The sequence below is a fragment of the Medicago sativa genome, chromosome 6 (assembly GCF_051527215.1).
Source record: "Medicago sativa cultivar Bolivia chromosome 6, Bolivia_mono, whole genome shotgun sequence".
Lineage (NCBI taxonomy): Eukaryota > Viridiplantae > Streptophyta > Magnoliopsida > Fabales > Fabaceae > Medicago > Medicago sativa.
This window is the reverse complement of record NC_140754.1, coordinates 14,198,543-14,209,801: the sequence shown is the minus strand read 5'-3', so window position 1 is coordinate 14,209,801 and position 11,259 is coordinate 14,198,543. Positions and strand designations below refer to the sequence as shown.

Genomic DNA, 11,259 nt, shown 5'->3' with positions numbered 1-11,259 from the left:
CTTTTCTCTACTGAGGGATATAATCCGTCAGTAATAGTATAACAAAATTATATAATCCGTCAGTAATTCAAAATATCCGCCAGTAATGTTGTTATTTAAGAATCCGTCAGTAATTGAAGCAAACAATCCGTCAGTATTGAAACCAAATCCGCCAGTAATGTAATGCACTCCTTTCTAAGTGAGAAGCGTGTTTCTGTTCTCTCTGCTCACACAAACAAATTGCTTCTCTCTCAGTTCTCCGTCAAATTGCTTCTCCGTCAAATCGCTTCTCCTCTGTTCGTACACAAACAAATCGATTCTCTACAATGGCTTACCATCCGTCAAATTGCTTCTCTCACACAAACATCCAACCGATTCTCTCTCTCAGTTCTCAATCACCATAAGCCATGGTAAGCCAACCGATTCTCTAATTTCTCATTTATTTTCCAATTGTTTGTTTTAGGGTTTAGAATTGGGAATTTTTTCAGGGTCTTCAAATTTTTTTAGGGTTTTAGAATTGGGGAATGGGAATTTAATTAAAGCTACTCAATCTCAATTGTTTTAGAATTGGGGAATGGGAAATATGTTTGTGTTCTTATATGGGTTTGCAGAGACCTTTTCCCTGGAATCTGAATTGAGACAAAATAATATATTGATTTCCGTCAGAAATTAGGGGAAGAAAAAAAGAGCTTCTAGTTTTTCTGGTACAACAATTTCAAGTTACATTAACATGATCTGGATTCCATGTATTAATAGATAAACGTATATAGGGATATATTTTTCGAACAAGAAATGTATAGGGATATTATTTACTGAGATTAATCTTGCCCATTATTTTGAGATCCGACGGTTTTGATTAAAATTGTTTTATAAAATAAAAATAAAAATAAACTACTTCGGTTTATTAATTTAAATCCAATGGACGAGATTGGTAAGTGTGTGACGTAATTGCTAGTTTCCGGTGTGTATGAGTATCGAATTTAGATCATCAAAATTAAAAATAGTAGAAATATTGTGTTATAAACTAATTTACGATTTACATCATATAAAACAACGATTTGAGACGGTGTCGGAAAAGATGAGCAACAACCGCGTATGAAGTGAACCCTAGATGATATTTCAAAATAGAAAGTGAGTAGTGGAAAAGTGAAAGAGTCGCGTGCCATATAGATGAGTATGAATGCGTATGTGAAATAATATAAAAAAAATTCATTTGTCCTCAAATGAATTTTGGGATAGGTAGCCCAAACACAATCAATGCTTAAGTTGTGTCATTGTCACGTCTCTAATTTTTTTACCATATCAAACCTAATCCAAGATCACTTTAGTTGAGATGAGTTGTAAGAACGAATTGGGATTCATACTCTAAAATTCATACTTTAGAATTTGGGTAAGCCATAACAATTGTTTTGCTACTGCCATGACTTTGTTTGTTTTGTTTCATTGAAGCTTGAAACAAATCAAAAAAATTCACTATAAGCTTGAAACAAATCAAAAAAAATCAAAAAAAGCACTAACCACGGATGTCCTTTTTTTTCATAGGATGTTCTGCTTTTCATAGGACGTAGCACTTTGTTGTTTGGAAATCATATTCTGATTCTGCATGTTGCACATTCTGTATTAAGCAGAGATAATGACAAGTTTAAATTGAATTCATCCCCTATATTCATGAACTAATGGTTTATCATATCTCCTTTACTTTTGCTTTATTAATGTAGAAAAGTGACTCTTACACTCAAAATTGACTCTTCCTTTCTTGTAGTTTGCTCCGGTGCTCAGGAGATATTTAAACTTCTACCCCATACTTTTGTGGATCCATCTAAACTAAGTGAACTACATAAGTTGGTAAATTTTCAGTATTATGTTAAAACTTATTAAAACTATTATTTGGTATGATTTAGAGAAATTGAACTACACTTGCGAAATTCCATGTTGAATTGCTTAAAGTTAAGGGATTCAAAATAGAAAGAGATACGTGTCTTGAACTTCGCCTCATATTTACTTTGTTTAACAGGAAACAAATCAAGCAAGGCATGGATCAAAAAGAATTTTCCAAGTTTATGGTTGTATTGTGACAGCTCAAGACATGGTTAAACCCAAGATCCCATGAAAGTGTTTGACAAAGTGCGTTACTTGATCTCGACCTCGAGTTTTGGAATCTCCTATTACCTATTTAATCTACTAATAATGCCTCTTTCCCTAAAATTTGTATCTAATATGCTAACCTGATTTGGTTTTCAGGTAGACTACTATGCACACCCTGAACATTACAATCCAATTTTTCATGAAAAAATAGCACCATACACATCCGTTATTGGTAGGTCCATTCATGCTTGCTACATATATTAGTAGTTCTGTTTTTGAAACATTTAGGTCTGAAATGTTGCTTGAAAATTTGATTTTTCTTAACAACAAGCACTATGACTGACATTTGGTGATCTTAGTTAATTGCATGTATTGGGAGAAAAGGTTTCCTCCGTTGTTGAGCTATAAGCAGATTCAAGATTTGACGAGAAATGGATGTCCACTTGTTGGAATAGCAGACATAACATGTGATATAGGTGGTTCACTTGAGTTTGTTAACCGCACTACATCAATTGATTCGCCCTTCTTCAGGTATACACCACATCCACTTGTTTGGAGAGGTTATTAATTTTAGTGTCATATATACGCTACTTCTACAATGGAATAAAACTTGGGTTTTACAAAATGACCTGCTGCGTGCCATGGATGATTGAGTTGACACTTCTGTCTTCTATCAATGATTGCCAATAGAGTTGGGATAATTTTTATTTACTCTTTCAAGTAACAGTTTGAAATGATAATTTTGTTGATTTGGCGAGGCTACTGTTTTTCTATTTTGTTTTGAACAGTTTTGATGTGGTTTTTGCGGCTCTGTTAGCCTTTTGGTTTTGGAAATGCTGAGGTCTGTTATGCTCTTGGTGCTGGTGCCGTGTTGCAGCGGGAATTTGTTGCCTTTTCCTGTGTTTATTTTATATATAGAAGATAGATGGTAGATAGATCAATATAGATATAGATTTGGTCATCAACCTATACATAAGCTAAGTATAATTGTATAAATGCTGTAAGGTCAAAAGTCATATGCGTAGAAACATATCTGATTGTATAATCCAGATTTAAGCTTTGTTACAAACAATATATGGCTGTTAGAAAACTGGATAAAAATACTCGCAATATAGATATAGATTTGGCAGTTTTTATGATTGTTATGGATGATTGTTTCTTTTCAAGGTGTTTCGTCTTTAGCGTAGCCCTTGTATTTCTTTTCTTTGCGAGTTGGTAGTTCTTATAACTTCCTATGCTAATAAAAATTTGATGATCCAAAGATTAATATAGATGGTGAGTGTTTTGAAGGAGGGTCGATTTGTTGGGGACTGGTGGCTCGCAACTGTGAAGGCATTGTTAGTGCAACAGTCACTTTGAGAGAAAATATAAAGACATCACCACTAATGGCAGAAGCAATGGGATTGAGATGGTGCCTAAAGTGGATCAAAGAAATGGTGCCTATTTGTGCACCTTCAGAAAAAGCTAAATAGTAAGTTATTGTAATTTATAATCGAGTCAGTTTTTTTTGCCTCTAATCTGTATCATCGACGCTTAATTTTATTTGTGAGCAGCATTCTATTCTCTGTGGCTGTTCCTTTGGTTCCTTATTCCGGTTTGTGGAAGAGGAGGAAATAGGAGCGAAGATCACCGAGAGGGAGATCAAGATCAAATTTGTCCGAATATTATGATAATTAGTTTTCTTTCTTAGTTTTCTAGATTGTAGGAATATTATTAAAATATTTATGATTTTGTATGAAAATTATTTATGTATTGTACAAATATTATAATCATATGTGGTTTAATTAATTTGTCGTATTAAATAAAAAAAAATTATTTCTTTAATTTATTTGTGTTTATTTAATTTTATTTCTCTAATTAAAATCAAAAAGTGGGGGAAGGGATCAAAAAAAAAAAAAAAGGTGAAATACATTACTGGCGGACATTTCCGTCAGTAATGCAAATTCGATTAACATTACTGGGGGGATAAATCCGCCAGTAATATTATGACAAATCTGAATCTACATTACTGAGGGATTATTCCGTCAGTAATTACTGGCGGAATAATCCGTCAGTAATTACTGACGGAATAATCCCTCAGTAATGCTTTGTCAGCACTACATCCTCATTATTGAGGGAAAAATCCGCCAGTAACATTTCTGACGCTCATATTACTGAGGGACTCGAATCCGCCAGTAATGCGTATTACTGAGGGATTTTTTGCATTACTGGGGGATTATTTCCACCAGTAATAACCAAAATTCTTGTAGTGGAAGACAATCGGTTTAGGTTGTGGCCACCAGTGGCGAAGCTAGGATTTATATAAAGCCTGGGCGAAAATTTTATCGCAAATTTTACCTCGGATTATTGGATTATCTTCCATTCGGTCTAACCACCTTATGCTACTTCTATACATGGACTAACTACCTTATGCTACTTTTATTTAGTTTTTTCATCCTTTTTTTTTATTAATTGACAATAAAATTATAAGATTAACATAACTTTTTTTTTTTAGGGAAAGATTAACATAACTTGTTAATCACACAGTATCCAAATAAAAATACATGTAGGGAATATACGCTAATTTACTATATCAGGAGCTATCTTGAATGTCACACAATCTAAAACATGCTTTGAAACATATGAAATCATAAGAAACATAACAATAATCGGAACAATCATAATGCATTTTAAAAGCAATATCATTATCATTATCATTATCAATATCATTATCATTTTAAAAGCAAAACAAAGAAGCAATCATAATTAAGTTTAAGGAAAACAAAGGAAAACAAAGAAAAACAATATTTATTCATTCATTCATTTTATCAAACACATCAAATGCATTGTTATCATAACTGAATTAATGGATAAAAGAGGAGAATTTGAGCTTACCTTGAGCTATCCAACACTGCTGCTATTTGGAACTTTGCTTAATTTCCTTTTCTTGCGTGCTTGAGAGAATGAAAAGGGTGAGAGATGAGGCAACATATATAAAGAAGTTTTGAGGTAGGTGAACCGATTGATTTTGATCTGTAAAATTAAATATGATGAAAGGAATTAGAGTTTAATGAAGTTATGATATGGGTGAAATAAACAGCTTTGTCTTTAATTTTTTATAGGAGATTAGGATTCAGATAAGCAAGAATCAAGGGTAAAAAGGAGAAATTGGGGGAAAACAAACCTACGGTTGTGAAAATTGATTTGTAGAAGCTAGGAATTGCAGCTTCATTGAAAATCAATTCTGATGATGCAAACTTGCGGCGACGGCGGAAGGGTGAAGGAGAGCCAAACAACGTGAACCAAACATGTACTTCAGCTGAAACATCTAGCATTTTCCTTAAAAATAACACAACTTTGCCCTTTTTTTAAAAAAAATAAATAGGAATTGGGCTATTGGATTGGGCTTTTAGGAAGCAATGTAGAGGCAGAGCCCGGGCACTAGCCCAGGCTAGCTGGGGGGTGCTGTCGCCCCTGGTGGCCACAATGAAACTGATAAGAAACTATGTGGATGGGTCAATTGTTTGAGATGACTTATCATAGTCATAACAATGGGATCCTGGGGACGAAGACTTGGCTATCTTCAACTACCACAACACAAGAAGAGTTTTTGAAAGTCTAAACCTCTAATTATATATGCAAGCTTAGAGGGTGACGTGGGAAAGTGTAGAAAATGGTCGGCGTAATGGGATTCATTATTGCAATTTGTTATCCCTTGAGCGTTACAAGTAGTTAAAAAGGTATAGTAGAAATTCAGTTTTAACATTCGGTTAAAAAGTGTATATTGACGATTATCCTTTCTCCAATAAACTTTTGATTCATGGCTTGTTTTGCGGAGGGATCTTCTCTCAATTCTGAATTACGTTATCCATATATTTGTCGTCATATCTTTTAAAACAAAAAAAAAAAAATGAAGACATATATTGATAACGAAATTCAAATTTATATATGGTCCATTTAAAAAATAAACCTAGAAACTAAGCTCGTCAGGGAAAGATTCTTCCGCTTTTGCACACTTTCTAACTGAAATCTTAAAACTGATCCACCCCTAATAACAATGCAAGGAATAACAAATGTCAACTAAAAAACCCTTTACACAAACCTCTTTTCTACACTTTCCCACGTCACTATTCAGACCTCGTTGCATAATTGAGATCCTATTAAAATTACAAATTGATAATTTTTTTGAAAGAGATTTCTAACAAAACAAATAAGCATTATGCATACTCTCGCCAGTTTATGATTCTCTTCTCTGCACTAACTCATGGGATGTGTTCAGCCTTGGCAGATTTACACGCAAATCACCTTAACTTCATTATCATAACAAAAAACAAAGCTATTTTAGAATATTGTATCACTCAAATCATAAGCTACTATGAATCATAACAAACATAATCAATAAATAGTATGAATTTTAACTTAAAAAATCAAGTGACATACGCAAAAACAGAAGCACCTACATCATATACAGACCCAAAATAATTCAAAATTTATATCATAAATCAAAAGAAAAAAAGAAAAGTGATGGGCTACACAAATGTAACAAAAACAGTTATTGGCTACACAAAGTTATTTGGCAAGACGAGATTCATCACGATAAGTCGGGAACCATGATGAGATTCGTGTCTAAAATAGATACATACAATAAGTAAAAGAGTTAATTGTTTAAATTGACCCTGTAAAATATGCGATGTCTGAAAAATGATCATGTAAAAATAAAAAATAGATATTCTAACCCACTAAAATACGCGATTCTTCTTATTTTTGACCCTATAACATACACGTGGTCCAAAAAAGTGTTATAGAGATTGAATTTTTTTTCATGATTTTTCAGGATTTTAGTTTGTTAAAACATGGCTTTACACATAAAATTAGATTTTTCCGACTAGGGACTTATTTATTATGAATTTTTATTTCCCATAATTATGAATTTCTTAAACAATTAATAATTAATTCGTATCTCGTTTAGAACCTCCAAAATTTCTTGGTGAAGGTTCTGATGATGTTCTAATCATGCCTACAAAATTAGAGAACGGAATTTGACCAGTGAGTATATGCTTACTCGGAACAAAATTGCAATTTCGCACGTTTTGGTTAAAAAAAAATCGAAACATCTTTGAAATGATACGATATTTTGCAGATCCTTTTTATTTATTTCTATAGATGTCTCTGCAAACAATCAGCTCAAAATTCCATTTTTAGGTTGGGGTTTTCATTATTTTGTTTTTTGAGTTTTTGGTGATTTAAAAATTCATAATTAATTCGTGCATAGTTGTAAAATGCTAATTTTTTGTGTAATGTCATATTTTTACGTCCTACACATGCCTGAAAAAAAATGCAACCTCTAAATAGCTTTTTTGGATTTCAACTATATTACAGGTTAAAAAATAATAAGAATCTCATATTACAGGGTTAGAATATGTGTTTTTTATTTTATAGGGTCATTTTTTAGACTTCACATATATTAAAGGATCAATTTCAATAATTAACCCTAAGTAAAAACAGTACAGTTCAGTTTTGATTAAAATGAAAAGAGATACGAATTGCATGTGTGATAAGACAAAGGCAAGCATATGGAGCTATGTTCTTTGATTCTATCAAATTACAACATTAACAAATGATTCAAGAGCATTTACAAAACTCAACCATCAAGACAACATTAAAATAAACCATGGGACTGAGCATTGCATGTTCATTTTCTAACAAGACTTATTTATTCATAGAAAACAAACAAATTAAGATTAAGAAGAGATCATTATATATTAAGTTAATTAGCCATTTATTCATCCAATAGTTTCAAAATTGTTTACCTCTCTATCAATTGAAACATTGATTCATAGGAGGCAGTGGTTAAGATATATATTGAAATCTCTTCCATCTAAAAATAATTTAGTGGATTTTATAGAGGAGGGAGATAGGAGTTTTGTAGCTAAAAGAGATAGTGTAAATCATGGTTGTTGAATGGTAGGAATTTTAGCTTCCCTTTTTCTTTTTTATTCATTCAAAAGGTAATGAGAGGGGAAGAAGTTTTCAAATGGAGTTGGTTTATGTTGAAAGTGTTGTTGGCCGTGGGAATATATAGGAAAAGGGATGGGAAAATTTACTCACAAGTTTCTCTCAATGAAAAGTTACAGTTATGTCCTTGGATCAATTAAGAAATAAGAAATAACTATTTTGTTTGGTAAAGGGAATAGTAGATAAACCATCTCAAGGCGTGCTTGCAGTACTGGTGTATCAAGTTTGTCCATAAATGTCAAGACCAAAAACCTTCTCAAAAGTTAATTTGACTTGCCCCAAAAAATAGAATAGTATAGATACTATCTTTTTTACTTCGAGAGACATTACTATTCCATATTTTTGTTTTCTTGGGCGAAGGTTAACATGATAAACTATAAATAAATATAGTTCAATGTTATCTTCACATTTTTCTTGTAATCTTTTTGTGATCCCTAATTAATCTTTCAGCGTAAAAGGGGACTATTTTTTTTCATCCATGTAGCCGAACTCACTTAATATGATAAGATTTGATTAATTATCATCAACTGGACATGCCTTCTGCAACAAGTTGTTTAATAGTTAGTCTGGCAAGTGATTTATATTGAGCATCAAAAAGTGCAAAAATTAAAACATCTTTATTATACGTAACAAAATCACTTATGTGGCATGGTAAAATGTGCAATATCTCACAAATTTGCAAAAATGGAATCAATCCAACAAATGTGCCATTAGTGGAATAGAAGCCATTGAATATAAAACATTTTGTTCTCATGAAATTTTTCCCTTTAAAGATATATTTCTTTCTCCAAGTTATGTGATTAAAGTTGAAATAAATGGTTTGATATTCTTCACTTGATAAATTATACATAAATTCCATATGGGGTAACTATGAAAAGTACTACATGAAAATAAAAAGAGAGACCACAAAAGCATGTGGCTATGATTCTCTAACATTAGTCCTAATTTTGGCAATAAAATTGGCTACTTCTTAATCATCAGTTGCTATGATTTCCTTATTTTGATCTATTATTGCTCATCCCTTTGTACCATTTTCCTCAGCATAGCAGTGGTTTACCAACAAAGTTACCATATAATTATCTCAACATTAGAAGCTATCAATTTGAAATAGTACTATTTTAGAACTACCATAGATGAAACCAATTATGTAAATATTTGATATGAACTATGTTGACTAATGATCCATTTGGTAATTTGTTATGAACAGGGTGAATTTTCATATGACATTGAAATAATTTCTGTGAGAAACAAACATGATCTGCAACACCACTATATCAAAGGATAAAAGTTTCAGGTATATCTTTCCCTTCATCTTTACACCAAAATTCGACTCATTGATTGAGGAGCAAATGAACACATATATATGTTCCAATATTTCCTGTTTTAGTCCCTTCATTCTCATTTCATATATGATGTACCTTGATAAAAATGATTTTTGAGTTCTTTAGAAATCTATTATGCAGTATCAATCCATATATAGGATACTAGAAATTTCAGGCTCTGATACCATGTGAAAAGTATAGTATAAAACTCCATTAATGGAGGAAGAAAACTTGAAGGAGAAGAAAATTCTATTCTCATTGTATTATTTCACACAAAACTAAAAATACAAGTAGTGTAGCAGGAGTATCTATAGCACCTATATCCTTCTAACTGTCAACTAACTGTGGTTACTTCTATGTATATCTAATCATGGTTAGAAAACGGTTACAAGGAGTTAAGGTCCAAGTTAACTTGCACTTCAAGTTAACTAACTAACTAACTGTGTCAACACTAGCTTTAACAAAATATTCATTCATCACGTGAAAAAGTAATAATGTCACACCAGTTAGCAGTGGATAAATGCAAAGCGTTTTACTTAATTTTAACTACTTCCTTCATTCTTAATTATTTTTTCAATAAAATATCACTAATTATTGTATCTCAATTTATCTGTCTATTCTATTAATTAATATTAAGAACATTTTAATAAATAAAATTAATTTTATCATTAAAATAAATATAATTATTTTAAAATAAAAAATAGGCACAATTAAAATAGGATATACAATAAGAGGGGGAGATCGTACCACCAGTTGGGGTGGGAATAGGCTGGGCCGAGCCGGACTTTGCATAAATAGGTTTGGCCTAGTTTAAAAAACTAAAGCCTAAGTCTGGTCTTTTAGTCTATCAAAGACTTTATTTTAAGTGGTCTACTAGTCTATTTAAAAGTCTAATTTGTATTAAAAAAATTAAATATAACATTTGACATATTTATAAAAATGTGAAGAAGAATATATTTCTTTAAAGGCTAGTAGGTCAATAAAATTTTGTAAATCATGTACATTCTTTTTTTCCCACTTTATAAGCATATATTGCATGTATATCCAATAAAATTTGGTAGAGCTTGCACATCCATTTTCTAGAGGCTAATAAACGTGTATTTCATAGATTTAATCTATTGCAATTTAGTTTTGTACATAAACAAAATAAGACCATAAAGAAATACATTAAAGCTGAAAGTTACAATTCATGCATGATTATTCCTTTTATTGCAATATTATAACTTGCAAACATTTAATCATATCTGCTCCCTCAACTGCTCCCTGCAGCATCATATGCACAAGTTAAGAAGATATTACCCAAAATGATAAAAACAACAAACTCATTTTCTTAAAGAAAAATTAAAAGCAATATATATTTTACATGTGTAAGAGAATTGTTGCAAGCTGTTCTCTATGGACCAAAGATGATTTGATGTGATAGTATTAATTATTAATCATTAAACATCATCAACAACAAAAAAGAGTGCTTCGTTTATCTATAAAAAGAAAACTATTGGCGATACCTCAACTTCATATCACAACTATATCACCAACCTCATCATCTTCTTCATCTTCTAACTCATATTCAAAATCCAAAAAAGCTTGCTCACTGTGTCACTATGACATTCTCATTTCACATGGCAAAATCACATGCTTCATGCATCAAAGCTAACAAAAATCAAGAAGTGAAGTGATGTCTGTCTTCTAGAAGTAAAATAAAATAATTAACATATCTTTTATTTTATTTTTTTGGAAGACACCATGACACTTTACTTCTTGAATTTTTGGAACAAAAACTATGTATTTTATCCGGGTAGGGCAAGAGATGACCTTCATAAGATTTTCCGGTGGTGGGTATAAATTCAAGTCAATATTTCCTCACTTTATTTAATTAGTG

General features: G+C 31.7%; 1 protein-coding gene across 7 annotated transcripts; it reads left to right on the top strand.

The window, feature by feature from the left end:
* Nucleotides 1-204: 204 nt before the first annotated feature.
* Nucleotides 205-3,902, top strand: LOC146913058 (alpha-aminoadipic semialdehyde synthase-like). 7 transcript variants are annotated; one of them, XR_015013254.1, is made up of 7 exons: nucleotides 205-389; nucleotides 1,742-1,824; nucleotides 1,994-2,103; nucleotides 2,221-2,296; nucleotides 2,424-2,595; nucleotides 3,355-3,535; nucleotides 3,618-3,902. XR_015013254.1 is itself a non-coding variant. In XM_085716306.1 (6 exons), the coding sequence occupies exons 3-6, from the start codon at nucleotides 2,086-2,088 to the stop codon at nucleotides 3,679-3,681; spliced, it is 330 nt and encodes a 109-aa protein (XP_085572432.1). In that variant the 5' UTR covers nucleotides 205-389; nucleotides 1,742-1,824; nucleotides 1,994-2,085; the 3' UTR covers nucleotides 3,682-3,902. The 7 variants fall into 7 exon arrangements, 6 of the variants coding, with proteins under 6 accessions (XP_085572432.1, XP_085572436.1, XP_085572437.1 ...); XM_085716306.1 differs by lacking the exon at nucleotides 3,355-3,535; XM_085716310.1 differs by having other exon boundaries at nucleotides 3,355-3,902.
* The last annotated feature ends 7,357 nt before the right edge of the window (nucleotides 3,903-11,259 follow it).

Bases quoted from the DNA above. Each gene is read 5' to 3' on its own strand.
- LOC146913058 (XM_085716307.1), top strand. The intron at 2,297-2,423 runs GTAGGTCCATTC...TGGTGATCTTAG, and splicing joins ACCATACACATCCGTTATTG to TTAATTGCATGTATTGGGAG. The intron at 2,596-3,617 runs GTATACACCACA...ATTTGTGAGCAG, and splicing joins ATTGATTCGCCCTTCTTCAG to CATTCTATTCTCTGTGGCTG.